The sequence below is a fragment of the Buteo buteo genome, chromosome 19 (assembly GCF_964188355.1).
Source record: "Buteo buteo chromosome 19, bButBut1.hap1.1, whole genome shotgun sequence".
NCBI lineage: Eukaryota > Metazoa > Chordata > Aves > Accipitriformes > Accipitridae > Buteo > Buteo buteo.
In genome coordinates, this window is record NC_134189.1 from 1,674,756 (window position 1) to 1,693,103 (window position 18,348).

Consider the following 18,348-nt stretch of genomic DNA (forward strand, 5'->3'; position numbering starts at 1 on the left):
AATACCTAATTCATACCTGCATGGCAAGAAGTCCTTCATCTCTAACAATGTAGATCAAATATTGAGAGTGAAATGTATGATTAAGATCTACTTCAGAGCACCTGCCCAGTGATCAGAAACTAGGACTGGGGCAATAGAGGGCAGCGGCTCAACTCTTTTCCCTCTTTTCAGTTTCTTACTAACATTGGAGTTCTTACGTCAGATTAGACTGAAAGTGTAATTAGTCCATAATCTGACAGCAGCCAGAAACTCCTGCACTATAGGAAAGGTTAAGAACATGCAGACCACCATACAGCCACTGCAGAAGAAGTTTCTCCTAAACTTCTAAATCTGCAGCTGTCTAGAAACTGAAGTGATTGATGTGATCTGTGCAGACCAGCCCTGCCAAACCGTACCTGCACATCACTGCCTCTGAGAACATGAGAGAGAAATATTCCATAGAGAGGTCTCTCCAGCCTGTCCATTTTTACTCACCATTTCAAAGTCACTTGACAATAATCAGAAGAGTCATAGAAATCAGCCATGGAACATACCAACTAGCTTTTACTCACTCTAATCGCCACCCTACAACCAATGCAGGATTTCGTGATGTTTTGTTATACCCTAGTTTTACAAGACTGAAGTAATGTGGTTTCATCTACCACCCGAGGGAGACTGTTCCATCATTTACTAAATGTCAGTATGATGAGCTGGCTTGGGCATTTGCTGAATATTTCTGACAAGCAGCAAATAGTAGAAGAGAAGCAATAACTGTAAAATATGAACTTGTGGATGCAATAAATGCTGGTATAAAGGGAAATCACACAGGCTAAAGGATATGAAGGTACTGATCCACAGGGCTGGTCTAGTTAGGAAACAAGGCATTGTCTCCTGATCCACACAAGACAGACCTCATAAAGTATTGATCTGATGTACAAAGGAATACTGTAAGTAGATGCTGGGTAAGATAAACCAAGTTACTCATCAATTGTCTCATTGGCTACTAATGGCAAAGAAGCTTGAGTCCAACAGGCCGTGCAAGAAATATATGAGAAAGGCAACCTGGGACATTCAGCTGGGACCAGCCCTTCATCCTCATGCTGAATAACGGAGAAAAGCAAGAACCACCAGATCCTCTCTGAGTATTAAAAAAGTAAGCTTCTTAAAAGGATCCTTCTGGACAGCCAGAAGCATCTAATATCTTGACTTTCTACACTGGATTTTAAAAATAGGCACTTCCAAGTAGAAGCAGATCTGAAGAACTGCAAAAACTATTTCAAGCAGGACAAAGCTTGAAATGATGGATTTTGGGTTGTGCAGCGTCCCAGCAATATCTAAAGGCCTAATACTGAGGATTTTACATGGTATAATGCACACTGATGGATTTGAATAAACTTATCTGTTTACAAGTGATAACTTGTGATAAGCTTAAGGATTAAAAATGACTCATAGCAGTGCAGTTTGTCCCCAAATGAGTTTATTTCCCTCACAAGAAATGTATAAGGAGATGGGAAGCTGCCTTGGCCACACAAACAGGACAGGACAAGGGTCTGGATGGATAAGCTAAACAAAGCCAAATTCAAAGGTGATTTGGATCCGAGTGAAGTAGTTTGAGTAGCTGAGGCTAAGTCTCCTGGCAGAAAAACATTGTCAACGTTAAACCCCTGAATTGCAACAAACATAATTTTAATCCATGTTTTTCTTTCTGTTGGTCAAGGCTCAGGAATCAAAGGTGAGACTCGCACATGGGCTCTGTCCCCCAGGTTCCTCTGTTTCTGAACCTGAAACTCGTGCCTGGCTCCTGCAGCCTCTCTCGCCCCTTAATCTGCTGGCTGGTGGGTGCTTTGGTCAGGAGCCCAGCTCACCGCTGCACAACTCCGTGAACGAGCGGAGCAGCAAGGAACTGATGGATGTGCCATGAGCTGCTCCCAGGACTGCTCAAACCTGTGGCACCTTCACACACCCTCTTGTGCAGCCAGGTACGTCCCCAGAGAGGGGCTGGGGCTGTGATCTCCCATGCACCAGAAAATAAAATCTCAAGAGGTCTCTATACACATTAGCTCTGGGCCAGGAGACATTTGTAGGATGAAGTAGCCAAAGCAACAGAAGCTACTTCAGCCGTAGGATGGCGTCACCCTGTAAATCACAGATCTCTATGGGCAGAGGGGTTTTGCTGGATATCGTTCTGTGAAAATTTGTGTTTCTGGGAGGAAAAACAACTGGAAAAAGAGAAAGGAAGGAGAGAAAAGGAGGGGATGAAGCACCAGTCTGAGATGTACTGATAGCATGGCTTGTGGAAAACTGAAAGAGCAAAAGGAAGCGCAAATGTCTGTGTGCTTTTGAGTTAACTGCTGACTCAAAAGGACCTGAAATTCATGGTATGGTCTGAATTTTTTTTTTTTTAATCTTGTGCCAGGAAAACAGGATTCAGTATACATATTTTAAATAAACAGGCTGCACCACATTTTTCAGTTGTGATCAATTCAGCTGACATCTCTTTCTAGTAGAAACAGCATGCAGGGTCATAAGCTTTTCCTAGCTACTTATGGATAAAAAGTGATAGCGTAACTTTAAGGACATGTCATTAATAACCTGCTACTAGAAACCCCAAGGCTGCAGGCAGATCCCACTCTGCTGTGGGCTGTACAAACACAGCAGAGGCGGCCTAGAAGGGCTTAAATCTGCACACACAATAGCCAGAACATGAGAGTGAATTCTCTACCTCCAGCTCAAATATTCTTCTGCTAAACTCTTAATTCACGCTGTCTCCAATAAACCAAAATGAACAATGCCTCTCCCTGCTTGGTGCTCACATCTTTAAAACATCAGTGGGCAGTTTTTGTATTGTCCTGGGCTTCAACCCTTAGTCATCTCTCTGCTACGTGATAAATACATGGCTCTTTTTTATCTATTTTCATGAGTCAACCCCTCCAGCCTCTTCTTCATTCTCCTCTCCTCTGAGCTCCTGCCAGTATTTTTCTGGTACTGAAGCATCCAGTGCAGTTTTGCATTCTGGGATCAAATTAAGGTTTCCCATCCTTGTATCAGAAACTAGCTGGGCTTTGAAAAATGGTCTAATGCTTGGTACGTGGGTGGGATCCAGACATCTGAGGCTTCAAATACTGGCTCAGACACTGTGTTGCCTCAAACAGGGAATTTAAGATACCCTGGGTCTCAAGATATCTCCATCCTGATACAGCACAGGACAAACCTGAGTGCCTTGCTTGAACCAGACTCGCTGCCTGACTCTTTTCTGCCTGAGACTGTGTTCAGGACTAGACTTCACCTGGTCTCCAAAGCTTCAATGCAGTCAGCATCTCAGTGGTGGAGCGATCTCTTACTTTTGTGATCTGGGCAGACGCATGGAGCGAATCATGATCACATTCAGACTGGCAGAATAGATCTGAGACATGGATGTACAGCATGGACTCCTTTAATGCAAAGTGCAGCAGAGCTACCAGCCAGTAATGCAGATGCGAGGTCATGGGCGTGCTTAACACTCTCTGAAGCTGGCTCTGCACATCACAAAGTAGACACAGCCTCTGTTTCCCAGCTATAAAATGAGGGCTCACAATCCTTCTCCATCTCACAAGTCTGTCATTAGGACAAAGTGCACTGCTGACTCAGAGCTGTCTGTAAACTATTGGCGTGAAAGTCAAACCCGTGCCCTCACCTGCTGTCCGTGTCTAACCTATCTATCACTTCTTGCTGCCAGGGCAAAAGAAAGGCTCGAGCCACCTGAGCCCCCAAAATGACCAGAGATGGGAGGCGGTGCCTTTCCTAGCCTTCTTGTATAGATAGACTGTACTCAGGCATCTCTTAATTAAGCTGGAAAAGCTAGCAAGCTGATGGATTTGAATTGAGATGCTGGTGAAGTGCCTGTGACATCCCCAGAGGGCACATTAAATTAACCAAATAGACTAAGGATTCAGTAAGCTAATGAAGAGAGAAATGAGAGAGAGATGAGGAAGATAGAAGAGACGAGGGTGAAGGAGAGAGAAGCAGATGGAAAGAGAGGACAGGGTAAAAAAGAAAGACAGAGGGATACAAGTGAGCAGAGAGGAGAAAAAGAGAGGGATTAAAAGGAGGTGAGAGGAAAGTACATGTAGACAGAGAAAGTGATTAAGTGCAGGGATAAGGAAGAAAAGACCCTGCAAGATCCTGAGGCTTTCTCCAAAGCCATGCTGGGACCATCTGTGCTGCGGCCTGGGGTCCAAATTGCTCAATCTCTGCCTCCCCCAAGTTGCATCAGCTGCTTAGTGAAGCCGTAACCCCAGGCAGGACTCACCAGCCCCGCTGCCCACCCCGTGCCCTGAGGCGCCTTACCTGCTCGTGGTGCTCGATGCCCATGCTGATAGTGTTCACTAGGATTGCGATCATGATCCCACGGTTGAAGTACTTGCTGTCCACAATCCCTCGAAGCTTGACCCTCACTTCTCGCCACATGTCACTGCAGAGCTTCAGCCGTCCGCCTTCGTCCCCCTCCTCCTCCTCCTTCTCCAGTGCCGAGGCACCCTGGTCATCTCTGCCGCCCGCTCCCTCCTCTTCGCTGGCTCCTCCATCCTCCTGGTCTGAGTCAGCGCTATCCAGGACAGAGAGCCTTCGGGACACTTCGTGCTCCCCCCTATGGCATCGGGGGCAGTTGGTGGGATCAGAGGTTGCTGTCACAGCAATAGGCTGGACCAAGCCCTGAGGAGGGCAGTCAGGAGAGTTGTGCTGCTGGCAAAGCCCTGGGGAGAGAAATGATCACGCTTAAAGGAGAAGGCTTTGAAAAAGACGTCGAAACTGGGCACCTGTTTGGCTTTTGGGTATTCAGACAGGGTAACTGGGCTTTTTAGCTGTAAGGACGATTAAACACTGGCACATCATCTCAAGGGCAGCAATAAAAGCCATTGCCGTTGCAGGCTTTACACGGACTGGCTGTGTCACCAAAAGGCATGGTACTGTTCAGCTGCCAGTGATTAGGCTCAATGGGGAGCTCGTGTCCACAGAGGAAGAACTGTTTTGTCTGATGCAGGAATCACAGCTTGAGACTCAGTAGCTTGCGTTAAGTCAGAACTGAGGGAAAAATGATGATGAGGACTGCTTTCGGCCTGAACTGCTACAAGTGGGGTCCCAGAACCCACATGCTGAGCTGAACTCTCTAAATTAAGGAAGCAACATTAGCAAAGCATCTCAAGAAGCCAGAAAAGGTAGCGAAAGAACACTTCCTCCTGATACTCCATGTGCTCTGAATCAGCACAGATCTCCCGACTTCAGCGAGAAACCTAAGTTTTTGTTCCTCAATCCTCCAGTTGAGCCTGGAAGATCAAATGGACAGTGGGGGAATGAAGCAATTAATTCATTAACACAGTGCATGAAGCCTGCAGAAACTTTTCTCCCAGCAAGTACAGAAAATGAAAGACTGAGTATGCAAGACCAGCTGAAGGAAAATCTGCTTTTTTGCTTTGGGAGCATAACTTAGGAAAGGCATCAGCAGGCAGTTAATACTAACTCTATAAAACCATTTTTACAGTCACTTTTCAGGCCCAGAATCCAATTTAAATGGTATCTCGTGTCTAATTTTACACAACAGCATGCGCTCCCATCAAGAGAAATTGTCTCCTTTGCCCTTGCACATGAAACTGACTTCTTCCGTATTGCTCCCTTGGTTCAGGAGACATCCTATTGCAATTCGACTCCCTTTGCCTCTCTCTTGAGGTCCCACAGCAACTCAGTTTGGGAGGAGAGCTCTGGGGCACCTGCTGTGTCACAGAGTCCAACCCTTAGTCCCACTTGCTCATATCCCCCCAATACTTCTCTCTCCCAAACTGCAATGCTCACCCTGCTATACCAGGCCTGGAGCCCTTTACAAGCCTCAGCCAGTGCCTTTAACGTTATTCCATTATGGTCTCTGGGTTTCAAACCTGGGTTTCCCATGTTCCCTGCCAGTCATCCCTGTTTCACTCCCATTCTTGCTGGTCATCCCCACCTTGCTGCTCTGGTGCACTGCCACCGCCAACGTTAATTCTGATTCTGTGCTTTGTAGGCACAGGTCCTTTAGCTGGCACATGGAGATGCTCCCAGTTACTCTCACGTTTCCACTATTGGTATTTCCAGCCTTACCCACGCAATCCTTACTGTAGTGCCTCTGGCTTTTCCTGTTCATGCCCAGCTTGGCATTGCTGGGCTCCACGTGGCCCTGGCGCCGGCTCTGTATGCTGTTGTACAGCCCAAGGGTGCGGCGTTTGGCTTTGCGCACGATGTGGCAGACGTATTGGAAGATCTCCTCGTAGCAGTCTCCCGGCTCCATGTAGCTGGCGACAGTGCTGGAGGAGAGATACCGGGCCCTCTGCTCCTGCATCAGCTGGTGCTCCCGCTGCTTGGTCTCCGAAAACTGCGTGGCGATGACCACCAGGCACAGGTTAATCATGAAGAAGGAGCCCACCTAGCAGCAAAGGAGAAGAACGGACAGCCGAAGTCAACACGAGGAAAACGACGCAGGAGGGGGAACGTAAGAGGAGAGAGGAGTGGAAAGTGACTGGAGGCAGACAGAGGAACGGGAACCAGTCTGCGTATGGAGACGGGATTTCAGAGAAAGCCGGGGCTGGCTGAGCTTGCTTTCGAGAACTGACTTGATGTCACTTCCATGCAGAATTTGGAGCTCTGAACTGAAATTCAGCAAACAGAAGCCCAACTTTTTGCTCCTTTGGCAGGCTTTGGGACCTTTAGCAAGTCACTTAAAAGTTCCCTGCAAAGGGTTTTATGAAAACTGGACTTTTTCTTTCCCTCTCCTTTGTGTTAAACAGAAGGTGGGAGACAGAGGACTTAGTTTGGTAGTTTAGTTGCTTTCTCCTCTGCTTTCTCTTTTACTACTGGAAAAATCATGCACTGTCATTTATGGTCTTCAACTCTTGGAGGACATGTCAGTATTCTTGGAGCATTTTATTTATTTCTACCATTTACAACTTAATTCACCATACAAGGAGATGGCACTTTGCTGAAATGAATGAGCTCTTGAAATCAAAGAGAAGTTTACAAAAACTAATGACTTTGAGAAGGACACTAAATAGTCTGGCAAAACAGTGCTTCCTTGCTCATCTTCTATTTTCCTGATTCTTCTGATACTAGACATTTTACGTTAGCTCTTATTTTACTTGTCCCGTAGCCTAGGTAGGCCTTTCATTTCAAATGCAAAACCAACCACAATCCACTCCCCCAATTTCTTAGAAACAAAACAAAATGCCCAAGTTCTTCCTATTCTCCATACAGAAGCCAAAATGTCTACCAGGCTTATCTTACACCTTTGTATGTTCCCTTTAAGCTTCCTTTGCCTCAGTTTTCCTATCTGTAAAATGGAGCAAATATTTCTTGGTGCTGAGAGATCTGGACATAAAAATCTCACTCTCAGTGTTACATGTTATGAAATTACAGATGAATCTCCACTAGGAGATCTATCCATTACACTTAGGATAAAACCTGGGCTTCAATATGCTAAGAATTTCTTACATAAAAGGGCTGGTAACGACGTTCAAAATCATTCTCAAAAGCTATGATGCCTTGATTGGTGCCTACTTCCCGTGGAGCTGTAAGTGGCGATACGGCATTGATAAAACGCAGAGTCTGATCTCTGAACAAGGACGACACGTCTCTGCTGCTCTGAAACGGACTCTGCGGGGCAGCCCCCGGGAGGGGAGGAAGCACTAGCTCAAGATTTCCGTGCTCCTCCTCTACGAACCCCCACAGGACCCAGTCTCACCTCCCTGTCTCTCCTTTCCAAGCAAACAGCTCTGGCACAGAGCTGGATCCAGTCCTCCCCCAGACAACTCTTCCAGCAAAGGGGAGAGGGCAAGCAGAAATGGCGATAACCTGACCCCAACCCTCGTGCATGGAAAAGGTGGGGTTTTTTTTCAGCAAGTACCCCAGCTTGTTTTATCTATCCAAGCAGCCTTCCTCTCAGTGCACAGCCCTTGCCACTCCGCCACCAGCTTGCCCCCTTGGTTGTCCCTGTCTCTTGCACACAGGTGCCCAGCAGCTCTGTCCGGAGACTCAACACAGTGGCCCTCAGTATTTCAAAGTGGAGGTGTCCCTGATAGCATCTGAATAAGCCTTTGAAACACGAAGTCCTTCCCAACCAGATTCAACATAAGGACAATAAACCATCTCAAAATAAAGGGCTTTTTCTTTTTTTCTCCTCCTCTCAGCACCCTTCAAAGCTGTTCTAATTCTGTTTCCCTTCATCACTGAACCCTTCTCTTCCCTCTCCTCCCGCCCATATTTCAGCTTATTTTCCCTTCATCTTCTGTAGCGGCCTTGAAAATTAAAACGATGCCTCGTTCGGATTCCTTCGCCTTCCCCCAAGATTTTCCCTAGTTCATGATGTCTTGCATGTTTTCACTGATAAGAGTAGGACTGGGAATCCAAATTCTTCTCCGATGCACTCTCCTGCCCTCTTCCCCCTCGGCACCACCCGACACTCACACGGGTTTGCCCGTTCAGTTATCTCCCTCAGCTTGCCCTGAGTGAGGCAGGGATGGGGGCTGGACACCAGCTCTGCGTCCATTTCTGGAACGCTAATTGTGACACTGCCTGGTATTTTGCAACTTCCAACAATTCCACGAACAACAAGTAATTAAGACGTGCGACACCTTCTTTCTAGGCTACAAGCAGAGGAGCTGAGGGCAACAAGATGTCCTCAGCAGTGTCACACTGTCAGCCTGGGGTTGAATCCGGAGGGGTGTTCAGGTTTCACGTCACCAAGCCCTGTCCTCACAGGCACCGTTGGCTGTGATCTCCCACCAGATGACCAAGAAGGCAAGGAGTGAGAGGGGACTGGATACGGCAACTAACCCCCAATCCTTAAACCTCTTAGCTAGGAACATCAAACGCAAAACAAATGAGCTTGTTTAATCCTTAAGACAACAGGCAAGTCCATAAACTCTACGGCTCTGCCGAGCTTGACACTGCCTCCCAGCTAGCAGAAGACAGGAAAGGTCCCAGATGGCTCGTAACTGAGCGATCCATCTCAGCTAGCTGAGCGGGGAGACCAAAAGCATCTGACATGGAGTCAGACAAAGCATCTGACAGAGGCAGAAGGAGACCATCGATTCAGATCCCCAACACAGGAGTCCCGTTCAGTCCCGAGACTGAGCTGTACTTTGATTAAGCAGATCCCGGATTTGTTCAGCCCAAGGTTTGATCCCTGTCTCTGCAATATCTAATAAAATCTGTCTGGGGCTGGAGGTGCTGACTTACTTGCCCATTATTTTTATTGCTGGATATCCAGCTTGACTTCTGAAGCCCACATGTGTAAGCACAGAGCACTTCAAGGAGGCCACTGGGTGCTGCAATATGAATGCCAGCCTGAGAGTTCAGAAGAGCTTTCTCCAGTCCAGGAGCCACACCAGTGGCCAAGCAGCTGGAGAAGGGACAAAGAGACAGCTGGACCTCACGCAGGAAGACCCAAATGAAACACTGACCTGAGAGGTAAAAGCAGTCCTTCCTTCACATCACCTCCCTGATCTCCGGCAGAGGGGGAAGCTATTTACAAATTGCTGAATACATAAAATGCTTTTACCAGGTTGTTCTGCAAGGCCACTCTGAGTGCTGGGGTCAACCAGCACTCTTCCCCTCAGCAGACCCCATCTATGCAGGAGTCCTAACCATGCTGGGAATACATCCCGGTGGTGGAGTCTTCCTGCAGGTGAGCAGTAGCAGGTAATGCCCTTACGTAGGCGTTTGAAGATACCGCTGTGAGGGAAGGAGTCATGGATGAAAGCGTAGCTCTAAAGAAGAGGCTGCAGAGATCCAGCCCAAGAAGAGTAAGTTTCAGCCAAGACTAGGTTGTATGTAGAAAAGCAAAGAGTCAGGGCTTGAAGTATGACTGTCAGAGCAATCCTGCTTAGAAACCCAGGCCTTTCAACCATGGAGAAGGAAGGAAGAATAAAGGCTGGAAGGACTGTGCTTCATGAGACTTGAAAAGGCATCATCATTTCTATAAGAAGACTCAGAGAGAAAATGAAAGCAAGTGATAGCAAGTTCACACTGTGGTGTTGCTACATGCTGCAAAAGATGCATTACACATGCAAAGAAGGTAACAGAGAGGCTAAATGCTTTCTTGGTGTAACTCTACCAAAGGCAAAAGAAATATCCCATCTAGCATATGGCTCCTTTGTTCTGAGCAGTCCCCAGGGTAAGTTGAGGTTCATGTACTCCTGTGTTTGATGGAAATAAACCTACATGGCTTCTGCAAATGACGAGGGAGTGTCTAGAAATGTCAATGACACTCCACAGTAAAATCTCAGGCGGAGTGCTTAATTGAGGGTTTTCAGCACCTGCAAATTCAGAGACAAAGTTTGCATCACTGGGAATCCACATGAGGTCAGTCAGCACTAGAAGGATGCTCCTGCTTAGAAACCAAAAATATGCGGACAGGTAGATTGGAGCAGGTGGTGAGGGGCAGTTTTTGGAACTTGCCCGCAGGAGATGAGCATGCCCACCGCAATGGTTAAACACTGACTCTGCACAGTCCTTCCTGGCTCTGGGAGAGACTGTGTCTGAGACGTGGAGTAAATTCTGTGCCAAACTGCACATTGTACAAATCTAGGTATCCTGGCCATGATGCTCAAAGTGAAAACGCAAGTAGGTACTAAATATCTATTGCATGGTGGGAGATCTGAACAAACTTCATGGGAAATAAATAATTTTTTTCCGAACTCACAAAAAGCAGCAGATTTGTTCAGTTTGCCTTTGGGAACAGAGCTGGGGGGAGGTCCCCCCCCATCCTGTGCAATCATACCTCTGCACTGCCTTTCCTTGGGACTCTCCAGCCTCAAAGTAGAAGCAGCATCCCTTAAAGTGTATTTCACCTCTGCTGTCCTGGCTCATGCTTCAGCCCACAGGGAGTAGGTCATCTTTCTGTTTGTCTCTCCTTGCCTTTCCCTTGTGATGATAGAAGGCCAGAAAGCAGGGAGAAATCAAGGATACCATGAAGATTCAGCTTTTTCATAAGTTCCCTGACCTGAATGGACCAGTAGATATTTTTTTTGTGCCACTCCCCACATGTAAAGGCTGCAGAATTTCTCCCAGAAACTGGATTAAGGTGTGTTTGCTCTCAAGTCACTGCATGTCAATTTGAATTTAACCTAGATTCTGTGCCAGGTGAGTCTGTTAATGTTACTGGGTCACTGCTTCTAAAGATCCTATTTCTAGGAGAGCATGGCCACATAGGACAAGTAGTAGCTGAAGAGCAGAGCCTTAGCCAGGTCCATTCAGCAGCCCATCCAAATGCATGTAGGCCTTGGAAATACACACCGGGGTCCTTACTGGCTAAGTGACCTAGAACTAAATTGCACCTACGGTGTACAGATTTTATACTTCCCATAATCCATCCTATGTCTTTCCCTTCTACTCTTGCCTTTGGTCCCCATGTGGGACAAGTGCAAGAGTCTTCATAAAAACAAAATCCTTCCTTGTTAGAAACAGGATATTCCCTCCAAGAAAATTCATTTACATGTGGGAGGCTTGAGGAATGGAAGAGGCAATGGCACCACGTTTCTCACCTTTCTTTTCCAGGCACTGACAACAAACCTCCTTACAGCAAAGCAAACTTCACTTGTATAAATCCACAGGGCTTATAAACTGCTTATTAAGTTCTCATCACAGACACGCTTCTCTCTATCCATCCCCACCAGCCCCAAGTGATGTCACACAGCCAGTTTATGTTGGACCGCTGACACTTTTGGAGCAGCAGCTCCTTTTTGTTCAGGGTGAGGAAGTAATTCAGCGTGACAGACCCTGAATCTGACAAAATCTGAATTTGAGACCTTGAGCCTAAGAGATCCAGGTGCTGCCAAAAGCCGTAAAACATGGCTCAAGAATGACTCAAGAGCTTAAAATGTATAAAGAGACCAAGTAGGAGGGAAGATATAGAAATGGTTTTCTGTGCTTTTGGGCACACTGGTTTGGGGAATTTACTTTGAGAGATCTGTGGATGAGAACATAATCCTACACTGGGTACGTATAACTCTAGGAATCAATCCCGAGCGTATTTTTGGAGCAAAAGAGAATAACCTGGCTGACAACTATGTGATCCTGCCACCAACGCTTGGTGAAAATCAACTAGCTGGGTTCCTGAGATTCCTAGAAGAAATCCAGGTAAAGTAGTTTGCTTCCCTGGTATCTGTGTTGACCTAACACCTGTTTTTTGTAGGCTCTCAGCTTGCAATGCTGACAGTCATCAAGTCTTATACTTACGATTATCAGCAAGATAAAGTAGATAAAATTATAGAAGGAATGGGCATCCATCACGTAGTACATGATCTCCACCCACCCTTCCAGTGTGATCACCTGCAGAGACAAACAAAACCAAGAGAAATAGGAGGGAAGTGGGCTTCCAGAGTTCACTCCTCAGTGTATATGGGCAGATACTGGCAGGGCTCTTACAACCCAAGGAAGGTGAGAAACAACAATTCATTTCAAGGCGGCCAAATTTCCATTCCAGGAAATCAGCGTGGTACTGCTTGGTGACACTGGCATACTGTCAAGGCCTGTGAGATCATGCTAGCCCACAGCAGGAATATTTCATTAAAATAGTTCATTTCCCTGGATCGCAGCAGGGGAAAACCCACAGCAGGTTTCTGTGCCCCTTGGACTGGACACCACGTACAGCCGGCGGAAAAGAAAAAAGGCACGGATTTTAGTTCCCATCTGCAACGCGTGCTGGGAATTTAAAAAAAAAAAACAACAAAAAAAAACCCCAAAAATGGACTCCTTTGCTATAGTGATTTGGATTGAAGGGAAAACTGGTACAAGTTAGCCTGAAGGGTACAGCTGGTTTCAGCAAGGGCCTAGAACAGCTTTATGTCCCTCCCTATCTTCAGGAACACCGTTCACGGTGTGCACTCTGTCTCTCCTGCCATAGTAGTTACAAGGCCCTTTTCTCTCTGCAGCTCTATCATACCGTGCAGAAACCATCATGGGAGCACAGAAAGACTGAGTTGGAAAAAAGGAAAAACAGCTTGAGCCTTGTTAGGAGGCTAACTCAGTCTTACCTGAAATATCACAATCCAGGCATACCCGATGTTGTCAAAGTTGATGGCACCCTTGTGCGGGTTAGCGTTGCCTGTACGGCACACGTTGTAGTACTGGTTCCAGTTGACACACATGCCACTGATGTTGAACTCTTGCCGGACTGAGTTGTAGTAATAATAATCGTCCTTGTCCAAACAACATTCATGCCCCCGCTCCTTCAGTGGGGGTATCTCATGACAGCCCATAATTCCATTGTCTCCTGACAGCGAGCAGATAAAGGGCATCTCATCATCTTCCTCAGGCTGGTAATAAGGGGGCAGGACAATGTCACCTTGTCTGCAAGGATAAAAAAACCCCACAGTCATACAGTTCCTGTAACAGACAGTTTCCCATTAGCAACACTGGTGGAGCTGGGAGCTCCCATCCTGACAGAAGGACTGCACTGGGTAAGGGATTTCCAGATTTATTGCCTCAGGAGAAGGGAAGAGAAGACAGGGCTCCTGGGAAACAGGGAAGTTCCAGGGTGAGTCCCCAGTTTTCAGAGCTTTGCCTGCCCCAAAAATCACCCCAAGACACAATCTGCTTGCATGGAGATGAAGAAAAGCTAGAATACAGAGATTTGCATTCTGTTCACTCTCCCCATTAGCATCAAAGCTAAATCAGATGCAGTGATATTAAGGAAGTTCATCAGGCTTTACTGTGATGTGCTCATGTATGTAACCGTTGATGGACATGTTTTATAACATTTGGCAGTGAACCTTCTGTACTTCTAAAAAAAAAAAATCCAGTTCATGCATAATTAAGGTTGCACAGCAAAGCCTTAAAATCAGGAAATGCAAAGTTAAAATTGACTTAACCTTAACTTTGACTCCTCCTTGACAGTTAGCATTATGGGTGCAATGTTTCATGCCAAGTTCACGTGCTTTTTCCCAAATAATGCAAGTACCTTGCAAATGCATGAATAATTAAAATCATCTGTGCTTGCCTAGCTGGAGATGAGCTAATGATCAGAAAAGTGAAAGGTGGAGATTTAAAATTTTCCATTAAACTTTATCTGGTGCATTCCTTGCTGTGCTACAATACACAACTTTCACATCGCATGAATGCAGACTTTTTCACTAAGTGTCATTGGAAGAGGACAGGTGTTGATGAAAAAGAACAGAGAGAAAGTCTCTGATTCCAAACTAAGCTGGAGTAAACCACAAAGATCTGTCATAATACATCCACATCATTGGTGAAGTGGGTGCCTGCAGAATTCATTTCTCTAGTAATGGTCAGGCAAAGATTTTCTAGTATCTGCCGCTTTGCAGGCTGTGGCCCCAATCCACTTCTCACTTGCATCAACTCTGCATGGATGTGATTACACTCATTAAAGTAGTACTACCCCTGATTTACATAAAGGACAATCATCCTAAACATTTGGTTTTCCCCAAGGAATATATAAACACAGTAAATGGCTGCTTTAAACAGTTCCTACTCTCCGACCCCACTGCTGTTCTGCAGATTATATTTTCACACTTTTTTTTTATTTTTCCAATTTGAGATGATCTAAAGCTTCAGAATTGTTTAATCAATCTAAACTGATCTACAGCTTTAGGTTTTTCTAAGCAGTCTAAACTGATAGGACGCCTAAGATTAGTATACGGTTTTAAGAAAACATTTTAAAGCCTGAGCTCTGCTAAAGCCAGAAAGTCAACAGGAGGAGCTGTGCCCTGGAACCGGTGCTCTGCTCCCCGGGAGGGTGACTGGAAAACTGGCAGCAGGCAGGAGCTTTCCCATCCCACTGCCTCTGGGGAGGAGCAGAGCCAGGCTCTGCCGGCTCCTCCCTGACACCCCCAGGATAAACCTCAGATACCTGTGATCGACCCCTCTGCGGCTCCAGGCTCTCTTTGCCAGAACTGTGCCTACATTTCCCCACGGGTTTTTTGTCCCATTCACGCAGCCATTCTTTGCTTTCAGATGCTCTCACTTCTACAAACCCAGCTGTAGGACACCTCTCCAAACAGCCCTCCATCCCCTCCCCACGGCACCTCCCACGTGCAGTTCTGCTCCTGAAGTTTTCCAATAATTTCCCAGCGTCCCTCCAAAGCCTCCGGAGGTAATGCACTGCTGCCCAAACAGTGACCTCAGCTCCAGCTCAGAGGTGCCAAAGATATCCCTGGAAGCATCAGGCAGCGCCACGGCTTTCTGTAAGACTCCTCCGGCTGTTGTTTTTTGAAGAGGGAGCAAGTTCAGGAGGAAGACGGCACGGCTCGTGTTTCAGGGTTTCAACTCCTTCTGGGAGTAGGAGCAGCATCCTGAACCCCTGGACACGTCTGGAGGAGGCAGCTATGCTAACCTGTGCCTTGGCCAAATCCAAACAAACCCAGGCGTTTGTGGACCGTGAAGACCGACTAGAACCAGCTGCCTTTGCCTTCCCTCCCTGTTCACTGCAAGACGCGGCCAACGCTCTGCACGCTATCACCCTACCGCCGTTTGGAGTAAGCGATACATAGAGACCCTGGCAGCAGAGAACAAGAGAGCAGGGAAGGGGAAAAAGAAATGTCTCGTCTCCCAGGCACTCACATTGTGAAGTTCTCCTCCATGAAACAGCGGTTGCGGAGCAGCCCAGCCCACAGCTGCACCCCGATGATGCCGAAGATGAAGAAGACAAAGAAGCAGAGAAGAAGCACGTTCCCCAGCATGGGCAAGGTGTCCAGGAGCAAGTTCACAAGGATGCGCATGCCTGCAGGGGAAGAAGAGAACCAGAAGGAGCAAGTGTGGGATGGAGGGACAGAGAAAGAGAAAAAAGGAAGGGAAGGAGAAGGAAAGGAAGGGAAAATTTAGGAGACAGACACGGGGGGGGGAAGCCACATGAAGATAAAAGCAGAGTGTCAGAAATTATTTATTACCCAAACCAGGCTAGATTTATGATTGTTGCCCTTTCTTGTCCTAACCTCTACTGACAGGCAGCCAGCAGAGCTGCTGTGATGCCATGATCTCTTAACCCTAGGCCTCTGTCTGCAGCAGCGAGAAGAAAGGGGAATGACTTCTGGTACCATCAGCTATCTGACCGATATCCCTCCCTCCCCCTTCCCTGCAGATGGGCAATGGAGTGACAACTCTGTCCCAAAGGTGCACGGCAGTTCAACGGCTCCATCCTCAGACAGCTCGGACCGAAAGTCATCCCAGTTCAACGACAGCATGCTGCAACCTGTGAGAATTGCACTGATGCATCAAGGCCAGCCTGCTTAGTAAGATGGACCTCTCCAGCACACATAAACTGGCATAAATCGGTTTTCTCAGTGACAGTATCATCAGGGGACAATCACGGAGACCACACTCCTCTCTTGGCTAGACCTCCTTCCCCAAAAGGGCTGGAGCACACAAGCAGCAGGCACAGCCCAAAATGCTGTTGGCACAGCAACTCTGGCCAGTGCAAATGTTTCCAAAAACCTTTTACTTTTTATTTTTAATTACCTAATGAGTAATTTCTGTGGTTTTGTTTCTCCCCCAGCTCTTCAGCTCACACAGCCACAAGTAGGGGTAAAGATAGGCTCGTTTCTCCATGGAGCTAATGACTTTCCCTCTGCTCTCCAGGGATGGCAAAAGTCTAAAAATCCTTCTGAGCACCACCGTACTGCCTTTAACCCCCCCCACACCTCATGTGGTCTTCTCTCCTTGCCTCCACGGAGGTCCCTCCCCCAGGGAGCTCCTTCACTGAAGAAGTTCCATGTAGGCCAGCAAATAATTAGCTAATTAGGTATTTATAACCAGTTCATTACTTCAGATGGCAGTGGAAGGGGAAAGAGGAGGGGAAGATAAGATTAGGATTCTCTGACAGCCCTTTGAGGCACAAGTTAATCCCCCTTGTGTGCCCAGCGTCATGTAATTAGCCACATGATGCTGTGCATTATGCTCTAGCTCTATTCCCCGGGCTGCTCATGCCGCGGAGAGGGGAGGGAAGCGATGCCTGCGGGGGCCACGCAGGCGTGGGGAGAGGGAGAAGGGTTCCTGGTGTGGGACATCGGACTGGTTTAGCTCAGGAGGGAATGTTCTGGGGACAGATGAGGGTGGGAGAGACGAGAGTGGTATTTGCGGACAGGTGGTGTGTAAGGAAGGAGAAGATGCTCAGTGATGGCTACGTGGGATCACGAAGGACAAGGAACGATGGCATTAGCTCTAAGGCCAGGCTGTGGAGCAGCAGCGAAGCCCTGCTCGCCTGACTGCCCAGCTGTATCACTAGTCGCCGGTTAAGGCAGTTTCTAGACAGTACATCAGTAACTCAGCAGTGCAGGGGCACAGCTCCAGCTGCTCGCTGGGGATCGCAGACATGCCACGAGTCACCGATCGCTTTCTGATCCGTCACCGCACAAAGCCCAACAGCACGGCCACGCCGCTGCCGCTGCGACCTGCCAGGCTCTGGAGCAACGCTCTGCGCAACGCTTCGGCTTTGAGGCCACACACCCTCACTGCAGTGCAGCATTAACGTCGCTTCACAGCGCGAGCTCGGTAGTTCCCATAAACCGTCCTGGTCAGTGCATCAGGGAGAGCCAAGTGACGCGGGAAGCTGTGCCAGCAGTGCTGCAAGAGGGGGTGATGATTTTCAGATCAATTGATGCTAGCTCCATCTCGGAGCGGGGGTAATGGGAAGAATGAGACTGCTCTTACACTGAAACGTAGAACAGATAGAACAGACGTCCCCGCCAGAATTTTACAGACAGCACACTTGTTGGGTCAGAATTGGCAAAAATTGATTTTGTCCGCCTGCCAAGAGAAGACAAGTGACTTGCAAAACTTGCCTGCCTTTTCCTTGGAAACATCCTGCCTGCCCATACGTTCTCCATCCTGACTCTCAGAGGGGCTACTAGCGGCACAGGATTGTGCGACCCACAGCTCCAGGATCATAGCGATTGCCCTCATGCTAGGCCCTCTGGGGTACCTGGGCCCATAACCCAAAAACTGGCAAGTGGCCCCATACCAGGCAGGTGGCCACCAGGCAGATGGCCCCAGCGCTTGGCATCTTCTCCACATCTCAAAGAATTTCAGCATTGGCTGGTTCTATTTGAACTCCAGATGAAACCCAATTTTTATTTTTTAAAAATCTCCCAGTTGAACAGGGTCATCCTCTGCCCATTGATGCTGACTGTGGATACGAGACTGGCTCTTCCAAAAGCAAGAACACTGAAGCTACAGCCATCCAAACATCAACTGCAATTCTCCTACAGGCCAACCACCTCTAAAACAAATCCATCACTTCACTTTGTGCAAAGCCTCTTTTGCCCTAAACTGCAAAGCAATTGCTCTGGGAACCCATTTTTCACCAGAGGCATCAGTTTTCCATCAGATGGACCTCCACTGCTGAGTTCACCCAGCTCC

General features: G+C 47.5%; 1 protein-coding gene across 1 annotated transcript in view; it reads right to left on the reverse strand.

Moving 5' to 3' along the window:
- The window catches only part of CACNA1I (calcium voltage-gated channel subunit alpha1 I), a 158,417-nt gene that overhangs the window by 39,579 nt on the left and 100,490 nt on the right, over positions 1 to 18,348 (reverse strand). Inside the window, exons 5-9 of the mRNA XM_075051956.1 lie at positions 15,556 to 15,715; positions 13,011 to 13,326; positions 12,214 to 12,306; positions 6,100 to 6,406; positions 4,306 to 4,709 (exon numbers count right to left, since the gene is read on the reverse strand). Of these exons, the coding sequence (XP_074908057.1) occupies positions 4,306 to 4,709; positions 6,100 to 6,406; positions 12,214 to 12,306; positions 13,011 to 13,326; positions 15,556 to 15,715 (1,280 nt within the window). The remainder of the gene's footprint in view (positions 1 to 4,305; positions 4,710 to 6,099; positions 6,407 to 12,213; positions 12,307 to 13,010; positions 13,327 to 15,555; positions 15,716 to 18,348) is intronic.